Source organism: Ips typographus, linkage group LG4 (assembly GCF_016097725.1).
Source record: "Ips typographus isolate SLU linkage group LG4, UJ_Ityp_2.0, whole genome shotgun sequence".
Classification (NCBI taxonomy): Eukaryota; Metazoa; Arthropoda; class Insecta; order Coleoptera; family Curculionidae; genus Ips; species Ips typographus.
Genome location: NC_138425.1, coordinates 1,804,376 through 1,817,199, shown reverse-complemented (window position 1 = coordinate 1,817,199; position 12,824 = coordinate 1,804,376). Strand labels below are relative to the sequence as shown.

The following is a 12,824-nucleotide window of genomic DNA, read 5'->3' as shown; positions in this document are numbered from 1 at the left end:
CTAATGTTATGTTATGTTACGTTATTGTTATGTTATGGTATGTTATGTAGTGTTATGTAATTTTAGTTTGGGGTAAGCTGTTTTTACGCTCTTTCGTTGAACTTTTTGAAAATTGAAAAATTTCATTTATATAATTTTTGAGTATTTTGTTTTATTTTAATTTTCATTAAATCGTCATTAGAAAAGGGATAAAAAATACTAGAAAATAAGCCAAACGGCGCCTGGAGTAAAATAAAAAATTGCCAAAATTGCACTTTTTGCCAAAATGGTGTTTCTTCAATTTTTGAATTATTGTAACTTTTTTATTTGAAATTTTAGAGGTTTCACTGAAACACTATTAGAAAAAGGATAAATAATACTACAAAATGAGCCAAAACTGGCCTCTCTAGCTCTTCATGTCACCGAGATATTGTATTTCAAAAAGTAGTAAAAAATACTCCTCCTAATACCCCTCAAATCTTTAAAATGTTTTTGAAAAATGATTAGTGCTTTTTTTCTACTTGTTTTACCTAATTTAAGATCCTTTGGTATAAATATGTCGTTTTCTGTGCATTAGAACCCTCCTAGAGTAAACCAAAAAATTGCCAAAATTGCACTTTTTGCAAAAATGGCATTTTTTCAATTTTTGAATGATTGTAACTTTTTTAATTGAACTCTTAGAGATTTCACTGAAATTCCATTAGAAAGAGAATAAAAAAATACTACAAAATGAACCAAAACTGGTCTGTCTAGCTTCTCCTGTTACCGAGATATTGAATTACAAAAAATAGTAAAAAAAGACCTGTAATGCCCCCCCCACATTCTTTGAATTTTTTTTAAAAATGAAAAATTTTAAACTGCTTTTTCTGTACTTACTACATGGAACCATTTTGTGGCGAAAATCAAATTTGAAAATTTTGACAAAAAATTACATTTTTCCAATTTTTGAAAAGTTTAAAGTGCATATTTTACCTAATTTGAGGTCCTTTGGTATAAATATGCCCTTTGCTAAGCATTGGAACCCTCCTGGAGCAAAATAAAAAATTCCCAAAAATGCACTTTTTGCAGAAATGGCGTTTTTTTAATTTTTGAATGATTGTAACTTTTTGATTTGAAGTTTTAGAGGTTTCACTAAAACGCCATTAGAAACAGGATAAAAAGTACTACAAAATGAGCCAAAACTGGCCTCTCTAGCTCTTCATGTTACCGAGATATTGAATTTCAAAAAGTGGTAAAAAAAGACTCCTAACACACCCCCTTCCTTTAATTTTTTTTTAAAAATGAAAAATTTTAAAGTGCTTTTTTGTACTTATTTTACCTAATTTAGGGTCGTTTGGTATTAATATGCCCATTGCTGTGCATTGGAACCCTCCCGGAGCAAAATAAAAAATTGCCAAAATTGCACTTTTTGCAAAAATGGCATTTTTTCAATTTTTGAATTATTGTAACTTTTTTATTTAAACTCTTATAGTTTTCACTAAAACGCCATTAGAAAGAGGATAAAAAATACTACAAAATGGGCCAAAACTGGCCTCTCTAGCTCTTCATGTTACCGAGATATTGAATTACACAAAATAGTAAAAAAAGACCCCTAACACCCCCCCATTCTTTCAATTTTTTTGAAAAATGAAAAATTTTAAAGTGCTTTTTTGTACTTATTTTACCTAATTTAAGGTCCTTTGGTATTAATATGCCCATTGCTGTGCATTGGAACCCTTCTGGAGCAAAATAAAAAATTGCCAAAATTGCACTTTTTGCAAAAATGGCGCTTTTTCAATTTTTGATTGTAACTTTTTTATTTGAAGTTTTAGAGGTTTCACTGAAACACTATTAGAAAAAGGATAAAAAATACTACAAAATGAGCCAAAAGTGGCCTCTCTAGCTCTTCATGTTACCGAGATATTTAATTTCAAAAAGTGTTTATTTTTTTTGTAAAAATGTAAAATTTTAAACTGCTTTTTCTGTACTTTTATTTCACCTAATTTAAAGTTTTTAGATATAAATATGCCCTTTGACGTGCATTGGAACCATTTTGGGCAAAAATCAAATTTGAAAATTTTGACAAAAAATTAAATTTTTCCAAGTTTAAAGTGCTTATTTTACCTAATTTGAACTCCTTTGGTATAAATATATCTTTTTGGGCATTGGAACCCTTCTGAGGCAAATAAAAATTTGTCAAAATTGCACTTTGAGTAGAAAAAGTAAACAAAAATTGAATTTATGCTTACGACTATGACTAAGACGTGGAGTAAATCCGGATTTGATACGGAAATGTAACGAAACAATGACGAAAATGACTGACGTATTAAATAATGTATACCAGAACCCCGCAGAATATAAATCCAGGCTACTTAACGTAAATCTACGTGTACACTATGATAAGTTATGAACGTCAGCGTAATGTGCGTGTGACGTTCATAATTCCAGAACAAACCGTAACCACGTAACCGGGTTTCGTTACGATTAGCGGGGAATGCATGTGATGGATACCATAATACTGAAATCGCGGCCCATTTCGACTGATGACAGAAATAAAACCGGTTTCTATATTTATACGCGGAGAATCGTGCCGAGATCCGTTAAATAGAGATTTAAAGGTAACTGGAAAACCCGCCCCGACGCTATTTTCTCCCTTCTCCAATTATTTTCAAAAGGGGTTCCGCTGTTTGCTAATTTTGCCCGCTTTCCAGTCTTAATATGTTTCCTAATTTTGTGTTACTCACGAGATGGTAACGTGTTAATCAGCTTAATCTGTCCGTAACTATTCGGGTCAAGTCAGCCTTAAGGCTTCCAAGATAAGCTTGGATGAGGCCCCAAGACGAAGGTCTTTTGTTGAATCGTTAAGACCCTTATCATAGAGCTCAGTGTTTTTCAGAAAAAAATATCTCAACCATTTGTTTCAGAATTTCCTTCCGATAAATTTAGTCTCAATTAATTACTTGCAACCCACTTTTTATGTAATTTTTTTATCCAATATTACATTATAACAACTTTCTGGCTTGTATAGTAATGGCCTTCATTATAGTACACACAGTCCCTGGCTGTGACAATAACAGTGTAAACTTACTGGTAGTTTATGTAAATTACACACTTTATAATCGAAAAACCACACACACCGTAACCGAAAACTCGGTTATTGTTTGCAGTGTGGTTCCATAAGAGGTAGGTATCGAGTTATCCAACTTGTTGCCCATCCAGAGACACTCAGTTTCCAATTCAAATCCATCCAATATCAGGTTCGATGACAATGGAATTTGACTTGGAAATTGCTCCAAGCTTTAATAGGAATTATCGCAGCCCGGTTTACACGATATCTTAATAATGGGCTTAAAATGACAACCCCCTGTATGCACGTGTGGTTGAAATGTTTAAAAGTACGGGTTTAAAATAGAATTTTTCATTACAAAGAGTAAATCACACATATAGAGGATTGTTTCCAGGGATTCATTAATTAAATTATTTACTTTTCAGTTTTTTATGTATAAAAAACTGTTGAAAACAACGTACTGATAGCATTTTTTAGATTATTATCTAATAAACCTTCCCAGAATCTTATAAAATTGCCAGAGGCCGTCTACAAGTGTCTCAAATCTCCCCAGAATCTTCTAAAAGTGTCGTAAAACTTCCCAGAATCTTATAAAATTGCCAGAGGCCCCTACAAGTGTCTTAAATCTCCCGAGAATCTTCTAAAAGTGTTTTAACCCTTCTAGAATTTTCTAAAATTTCCAGAGGCATCTATAAGTATCTTAAATCTTCCCAGAATCTTCTAAAAGTGTCTTAAACCTTTCCAGAATCTTATAAAATTGCCAGAGGCCCCTACAAGTCTCTTAAATCTTCCCAGAGTCTTCTAAAAGTGTCTCAAAGCTTCCCAGAATCTTATAAAATTGCCAGAGGCCCCCACAAGTCTCTTAAATCTTCCCAGAATCTTCTAAAAGTGTCTTAAACCTTTCCAGAATCTTATAAAATTGCCAGAGGCCCCTACAAGTCTCTTAAATCTTCCCAGAATCTTCTAAAAGTGTCTTAAACCTTCCCAGAATCTTATAAAATTGCCAGAGACCGTCTACAAGTGTCTCAAATCTCCCCAGAATCTTCTAAAAGTGTCTTAAACCTTCCCAGAATCTTATAAAATTGCCAGAGGCCCCTACAAGTGTCTTAAATCTCCCGAGAATCTTCTAAAAGTGTTTTAACCCTTCTAGAATTTTCTAAAATTTCCAGAGGCATCTATAAGTATCTTAAATCTTCCCAGAATCTTCTAAAAGTGTCTTAAACCTTTCCAGAATCTTATAAAATTGCCAGAGGCCCCTACAAGTCTCTTAAATCTTCCCAGAGTCTTCTAAAAGTGTCTCAAACCTTCCCAGAATCTTATAAAATTGCCAGAGGCCCCTACAAGTCTCTTAAATCTCCCGAGAATCTTCTAAAAGTGTTTTAACCCTTCTAGAATTTTCTAAAATTTCCAGAGGCATCTATAAGTATCTTAAATCTTCCCAGAATCTTCTAAAAGTGTCTTAAACCTTTCCAGAATCTTATAAAATTGCCAGAGGCCCCTACAAGTCTCTTAAATCTTCCCAGAATCTTCTAAAAGTGTCTTAAACCTTCCCAGAATCTTATAAAATTGCCAGAGGCCCCTACAAGTCTCTTAAATCTTCCCAGAATCTTCTAAAAGTGTCTTAAACCTTCCCAGAATCTTATAAAATTGCCAGAGGCCCCTACAAGTCTCTTAAATCTTCCCAGAATCTTCTAAAAGTGTCTTAAACCTTCCCAGAAGTTTTTAAAATTGCCAGAGGCCCCCTACAAGTGTCTTAAATTTTCCCAGAATCTTTTAAAAGTGTCTTAAACCTTCCCAGAAGTTTCTAAAATTGCCAGAGGCCCCTACAAGTCTCTTAAATCTTTCCAGACTCTTCTAAAAGTGTCTTAAACCTTCCCAGAATCTTATAAAATTGCCAGAAGGTCCTACAAGTGTATTAAACCTCCCCAGAATCTTCTAAAAGTTTCTTAACCCTTCTAGAATTTTCGAAAATTACCAGAGGCATCTTTAAGTATCTTAAACCTTCCCAGAATCTTATAAAATTGCCAGAGGCCCCCACAAGTCTCTTAAATCTTCTCAGAATCTTCTAAAAGTGTCTTAAACCTTCCCAGAATCTTATAAAATTGCCAGAGGCCCCTACAAGTGTCTTAAATCTCCCCAGAATCTTCTAAACATGTCTTAAACCTTCCCAGAATTTTCTAAAATTGCCAGAGGTTTTATAAGTGTCTTAAATCTTCCCAGAATCTTCTAAAATTGGCAGAGGCCTCTACAAGTGCAAAAGTTGATAATTACAGAGCTACAGAGCGGCAAAGTTAAAATTTAAAAATCAATTTTTATACCAAAACAAACCAAAAAAAATATAGGAATCAGGGGGTTTTCCGAGATGGGGAATTATCTATTATCTTCTCAACGATTTTTATATTGATCGTAGAGGGCGCCACATACGGTTCAAGCAATTTGTTTAATTTCTGCTTTGTTTTTTTTTTCTCGGTAGCGGTAAATCACTTTTGACTATAAAGGCGTTTCTGCTACAGGGACACCCTTTATACTTCTAAATTCACTACAAATAGTACTTTTTCACACTTTTTCAGTAAACTTACGGTATTTTATTTTTCACAAATGGACATACATACATTACCTATTCAAACAAAATCTCCTCTCTACAATATACTAAAATTTGAATCTTTTCATCTTCTTAGAAACTACACAACAGCACGATGGATTTGTTAGAGCTTTATTAGAGTAGTTTGGTGCATCTGCTCTATTCGGATTTCGGTTAACTTAGTTATAAAATATAATGAATGGATTCTAAGCCTGCTGATTCACGGTAGGATTTCCATAATTACTGTATATCACACAATGGCCGCCCGAATTCGCAGAAGCAAGCTGGATGGCTTCGATAATGGAGTGTCTAATCCTCGCGTTAGTTAGAGTTGCCTAAAAAATAATTGAGCTGGCTTACAAAGCCACCCATTTTTGTTCCAATATAGCAAAACAGAATGGAAATAATCATCTTGTGTAAACATAACTGATGGATTTTTAAATACTCAATCTTTTTGTGAGACTTTCGTGTAACTGGCTATTAATATTTCAGGTTATTTTTGGCTTCCTGACCAGCAAAAACCGAAAGGGAATTAAATGCGTAAAACGATCGATAATAGAACTTTTCTAAATGGATTTTATTATTAATCCGTGCACTAGTAAACGTCCTGAGGGGGAGGGAGGGTTTGTATACGTGCAAACGGTGCCAGATTTCATTTTCATTCAATTTCCCGGCCACATTGTTGTCGTAACGAGGTTTTTTGCTGTTTTCTCGCAGGTTGGCAGACTTTTCCTGGAGGGCATGGACTAGGGACGGAACGCACGAGGAATCACAGAATGCGGCCGGATTTTTGGGACAAAGGTAAGTCACTCTTTTTAGCTCTACTATAAAAAAGTAGTTGCATGTTACCGCTCTCAACTGAAAAGTTTAAATAAAACCGGCTTTTAAAGAAATAAGTCTTTAATACGGTTTCGTAGGATATTTACGGAGCTTTCGGCAAAATTTAAAGAGCGCTACTGCCTAGACGGTTCTCGTATATTCGATTTAAAGTTTTACCGAAACTAGGAAAGTAAAGATAACGCTAAAATGTCAATTTTCCAACTTAAACAGCCTTAACTTTGCTCTGCACATGGAAATTGATTAAAGTGTGCATTTTGCCTTCACTCGTGTGTAATTTACCGCCCGCCTAAAGTTCATCCACTGTATATAAAGTATGAAAGTTTTCTAATAGTTCTAATGAAGTAGTCATGTGATCTGTCAACTGTCGAAAACGTCATATCCAGACAAGCACATTATTCAAGCGCCATCTATTGCTTTTAACAACGAACAACGATTTTTCGAAATCTGTATAATTCATCGGTCCGTTTATTACTGCAACCAACAATACACCAGGTTCACATCTGCTCGGGGAAGATGTGGCAACATAGAGCATAGTCCCAACTGATAGTCGGTTAGGAATTTTAAAAAGTTGAAAAACACCAAAAACTACAAATAGAAGAAATAAAAACTTAGCTTAGGGTTGTCTAAGTTTATTAATTAGTTTTGTTATTCCGAGACCTTCGTAGAATTTAAGATTTTTCTTCACCAAACTGGAAAACTTGCAACATTTGGTGGTAGACAAAGGCGGAAAGTTCCAATCAAACTTTGGCTTGGGAACAACAACCACATTCAATTTAAATTATCTGGAAAGAACATCACAAATAGGTGCATTCAAACGAGTCATTAACAGCCCAATACCAACGTTTCAAGAATTATTCCATAAAATTTGCAAGAAAGGAAAGGCAATGTGTGTATCCTGGGGACTATTAAATCCTAAAGCAGTGTTTTAACTTATAACAGAATTGTTGGTCTTTTAAGAACTTGCTTCTTGGTTTTTTGATTTAGATTGCTTATTTATTTCCTTTTGTAAATTTACTCAGCATTAAATACATATCATTTTGGTTTTGTTGTGTGATTTATTTAACATGTTTTTTAAATTTCAGTTCAAACTAGACTTCTTCTTAGATAAAAAATGAAACTCCAGTGTACTTTTTAAATATTTTATTTGTATATTTCATAATGATACAATAAAAATAGTAATTTAACCTACTATCTGATGTAAAAGTATTTAACAGCAGCACCATCTGTTTCTAGCCTTATATTCAGAGAAGATATGGCAAAATTTATAAGGGCTAATTCTGCAAAATAATGGCATTTGATCAAATTTACATATTAAGTAACTTATATCTTTCTAATATTACCTGAAACTTACTAGAAATTTGTTTTTTCAATACTCTGCATATGCATTTTGACAACACCATAATAACCATTGCTTCAAACACCTTTTCTTCAGAGTCTTTTAGAGCAATTGATAATGGGACTTTTTAAATTTGGACCCTTTCAAAGCATGATAAGCAAACTCCAGATTAGGCAAATAAAATTACCTGAAACATAAGCTATTTAGTATTAGCAGCTCATTAATACTTTTACCAGAGTCCTTTTTATAATATTAGGTAAATCACCTTGTCAGCTTCTGCTAAATACACCTTTACTCTATATCCATGTTTCTTCGAGAACCACTGGCTTGAATAAACTTGGTTTTTGTAGTTTTCTTATAAAAACTCTTCTTGGGAGTAAGTAAATATATGGGCTGCTTCCTGGTGACAGTGTTTTCTATCAGAAAAGGCATCCTTTTCTGTTCCACCTACTCTAGTTTCTTCAGAATGTTTCACTGTGCCCCTTGCTAGTTGTAAAGTGTATTAAGAAGGTGGCATTTTCAAAACTGACTACCAAAACACACACACATTATCTAGTCTCACACGTAGTATCGCAGTTAAATCGAAATACTCCTTAAAATATTGTAAAATTTACATCAAAAATAAAAAATTTCTCTTTATTTACTTTTTGCCAACAATGGCGGACAATGGGTGCAAATTTAATAATAGAAAAGACTGCATACTTCAGACTTCTTTTCCCGATTTAATCCATCCAGCGTTGGCAATTCTCTTCGAGGACCCAGTTTATTGCTAAATTAATATTTAACGAAACTATCTAGTTTTCAAATTCAGGGAAAATCGGGACTGTTTGCACAAGCAAATTAAAAAATGTCGTACAATTGAAGCAACCAGAGGTTTTTCACACCATATCCAGAAAGTTTCAAACTTTTTAGAGCTGGCGAATTGAGGGAAATGTATGCATAGATCCGTTTCATATAAAACCAATGAATATTCATGACCAAACTTAATCGGTCTTGACCTTTCTAGGTAATCTATGTAAATTACCAACACCGAGTTTGCCACCAAAAGCCAGGAAATTACACTTTCGATTTATATTTGTTTCACTCGTTCCGATATTTCTCTATTAAAATAAAGGAATGTCATTCCCAGTTTTCAGCTAGTTCCAGAGGAAATGAAACTAAATGCGAAAGCGAAGAAGTCGTTTCTTTACATTTCCAGAAAGCTTTCAGTGTCTTTTTCCAGCAGCAAATCACTCCTTAAATTCTAGCGGATTTGCTCAAAACTTTATACTAGAAATTCCAAAATCAAATCGATCGGCAATCAATATTTCGTTAACAGGCGTTAAAATGTAAATTAAATGGTTTAAAACCAAATTTAAAATAAATCCAGACGCCCAAATCGGATAATTAGAAAGCGAAATAATTGCTCCAAGGTCTAAATTGTTTATACTAAAAATTCCGTGGCCCGTAAACACGGTCGGCTTATTAGGAAAATTTATAGTGGAAAAGTTGCTTTGATCTGCACTTGCTTGGCTTTTGACCTCCGAAAGATAATAACGATGAGGATAATTTTGAAATTAAGGTTTTAAGAGCGGGAAAATTCCAAATTAAGCAATGCAATTGTTTTTGTCACTATAAAATGTTTATTATTTATTTTATGACTCGTTGTCAAAAGTTTCAGTTTGTGATTTTTTTTATTTTACATTTTATTTTTTTGTGGCGTTAATATTGGACTTAGATCCAAACTAATGACACTTTTCCACAGCAACTTATAAAGTTTTTAAAAAAACGTTGTAATCTCAATGAAATTCTTGTTATAGAGTAATTATGACTTAGGAGAATCTTACATCCGGTATCAAAATGACGCTAACTAGTACCATTTTTGAAATAAATTTGATTTTTTAGGTACTTTTAATGACGGACGGACGTAAAATAGTATATTATTCAACGAGCTTTTTATGATAGCCATCACCACCAAATCTCCCGTGGGATTAATGGCCATAAAAAACGAGGATAATACTATACTTTGTCCATTACCACTAATGCCAAGTGAAGTTAAATGTCTAACGTACTCCTTAGCATTGATGTATATAATTCTGAACGCACTCCAGCGTCGCCGCCTACGATCACGATGGCACTGACGTTGTCAATGTCAACTTGACAAACGACAGAACTAAAGACCTCCTTACACCAATAATGTTTCACATATAAATCATGGAATATACAGGTGTGGTAAATCCAAAACCGACCATAGGAAAACCGCGTAACGGACAGAGAAACGTACATTATTGCATGCGCGGGACTAAGACAGAAAACGAAAAAAATATCAAGTAGGCCATATTTTCAGCGCGCCGTTGCCAAACGCCAAGTGTCACTCAAATACCGTCGACAAAATAACTTGGCGTTTGGCAACAAGGCGCTGAAAATATGGCCTACTTGATATTTTTTTTGTTTTCTGTCTTTCTCCCGCGCATGCAATTACCTACGTTTCTCTGTCAGCTACACACGTTAAAAGCAAGGAACGGAATTCTCAAGAAAAGTGCTGATAGAATGTGACAGAAGAAGCTGACAATGGCGAGTTCCTGTCAATAATGATTCATTAATCCCCCTCATTAATCACTCTGACGTTATATGACCCTCATTTAGCTTCTGTCAACAAGCTGAATATTAGTACATTATTGGTTGGTCGTGGACAAAATATTTTGTTATTTTTTTCAAATACAAAGTGTAACATAAAAAGATTCAAATTTCGTAGTAACATTTAAAACGCCCGCCAGATATGACGTAGACGGTTTTCAACCAATTAGGTGCGAAAAGCCACTTCTATCATGTTGCCAGTTTGTACATTTTTCAATCTCGACAAATTAGAAACGATAAAAGACGATCTTTATTTCTATAAACATCTGTCATTTACAGTTTGTCAAATTGACATCAAATTACTTTTTATCCAGTGAAATAAAAACGTGTTATTTGGCAACATTGCACTCTGCGGACTTTACTCGTGACGTGACTTTGAGATTATAAATCAGATGCTGTCAACCATCACCAATAAGACTGCTGAAAGTCGTCTACGTCATATACGCGGCAAATTTGTCAATTTTTGCAAAAAAAAGTCCTGTAAATTATCAAAAAACCTTCTTTTTTGTAAATAAAGTACAAATCCCGACATTTCCCGCTGTTTCCCGATTTACATGCATTGACTAGTACTCGAATCCATGTTTGTGGTAAGTTTTATCATCTATTAGAGTACTACACCTTACAACACTTGACACCATCGCTACCGTGAAAGTTTATTGAAATAAAAATGATTTGTAGGATAATGAAAGGTGGTTGATTGATCGAAAGCAATAAATTGGCCTCATCGACTACCAAATTAATAATAAAAAACCCATTCTTATCGGAATTTCAACAGATTTGTCATTATCTCGAGCATCACTTCAATGAATTCAGGAAACTAATTTAAAGTTGATTTGGTGCAAAATCATTGCGATAAATAAACATTCAGATAATAATATTTGGTTGATATCGAATTCATTTTGATTAGTCCGGTAGTAGACGTGTGATTTTTGTCAAGTTTAGAGTGTTTTCACTTGCTTTCAGATTTCAATCAGGTATGTGGTTTTATGCACGGAATTTCCACCCCCTTCATCCTCAAACTTCAGTTTGAAATCACAATGTTTCCTTCGGGCTACGTTCCGTCATAACTGTCTATGAAAGGAACAAACCGAATTGTTTTCTCGGACACGTACGTTTAACTTTGTTAAGGGAACAAACTCTCTCGAGCAGAGAAAAGGGCAAAAGTCAAATAAACATAAAGTCCGATCCGGATTATCGTTAACTTACTTTTATTGCCCAATGAAAATAATAGTAGATACACTATTCACCACTTAAATATTTTATGTTTTAGACTGGCCTTGGAATAGAAGAAAATTCGAACGTTTCGCCTTCCATCATCATCATCAAGACACTTAAGTGCGTGTGAGATAGAGCGACATGTCGAGCAGCAAGAGCACCTGAGAGCATTGCAGCCGCGTATGGAGACCCACGTATCGCGCATACTGCTTACCAATGATTCTTCTTATAACGCTACTATAGTCACTTATGGATACAATCACAGCGATTCCTATGGATATAATTTGGCTGAAAGTATTGCTATGTGTCTTATTTTGGGCGGCATCATTATTACAACGATTATAGGTAAGTTAAACGGTCAGGAAATAGTATATTTCATTACCAGTACAGAAATGAGGATTTTTCCTTTTGGGAAGTCATGCAAGAACGGAAAATCCATTTCTGGACGAGTAATGAACAATATTTTTTATTATACTTAGGTACCTGAAATCAACATAAACAAAAAATATCGCAAAAAATTATTAAGAAAATCGGGAATATTTATTTTTATTTTTAAAACAGTAAAAATGTAAGTACATACAACTCAAATTAACAAAAAAAATACAAGTAGGTAATTCTAAGAAAATTAATTTTGGACAGAACCGTTATTATTAATAGTAATATTTATTGTACAATTCGTATTATTGTTGAAGCTCAATCCCTTTTGCATTTCTTTTTGTTGAACTAAAGACTCTGCTAAAGATGTTGAAGCGGAGTGTTCGTGTGTGCTTTGGTTCTCTTGATTGACTGTCAGATGTTGTAGTTTCCAAGTTACAAGGGCTAAACAACTTCCGTGATACTTCAATTTTTCTTTGTATGGACTCTTCTATATATCCTTCTATTACATTGGAAGAAAGCCATCCTCCGTGTCTTTTGCCGAAGAGCGCCTTAGCCCATGTCCAGTATATTCTTCGGGATTTTTTAGTTTTAGGTATTTTGCAACAAGTTTTGGAATACCACTGATAGTATGGCACCCAACATGTTGAGCGTAACATCTTTGGTTTCGGTATGCAACAAATAATCTTCTACTCTCCATATGTTTAGGGCGGAGATCTGCGTATTTACGGTAAATTGTACAGGGATCGAATTTGCAATTTTCATTGGTAATGGTAAAACTTCTTGACCTGTGAGTTTTTCCATCTCGTAAGAACACGACAAGGAAACGCCCATTA

General features: G+C 34.2%; 1 protein-coding gene and 1 long non-coding RNA gene across 6 annotated transcripts in view; one reads left to right on the top strand and one right to left on the bottom strand.

Annotated features, from left to right (window-relative positions):
• Nucleotides 1-12,824, top strand: part of 5-HT7 (5-hydroxytryptamine receptor 7) — a 106,553-nt gene that overhangs the window by 62,136 nt on the left and 31,593 nt on the right. For 3 of the 5 annotated variants that reach the window (XM_081979232.1, XM_081979231.1, XM_081979234.1), the window contains 2 exons: nt 6,324-6,407; nt 11,669-11,958. In XM_081979232.1, coding sequence (XP_081835358.1) covers nt 11,796-11,958 — 163 coding nt within the window. In that variant the 5' untranslated portion in view covers nt 6,324-6,407; nt 11,669-11,795. Of the gene's footprint in view, nt 1-6,323; nt 6,408-11,235; nt 11,373-11,668; nt 11,959-12,824 lie in introns of those variants that run through there. The other 2 variants (XM_081979233.1, XM_081979235.1) reach the window with 2 other exon arrangements.
• Nucleotides 7,616-8,421, bottom strand: LOC145728591 (uncharacterized). The gene is made up of 3 exons (XR_014178130.1): nt 8,048-8,421; nt 7,787-7,969; nt 7,616-7,723 (listed from the first exon to the last, which is right to left on the bottom strand). It is a non-coding gene; the product is annotated as an uncharacterized LOC145728591 (long non-coding RNA).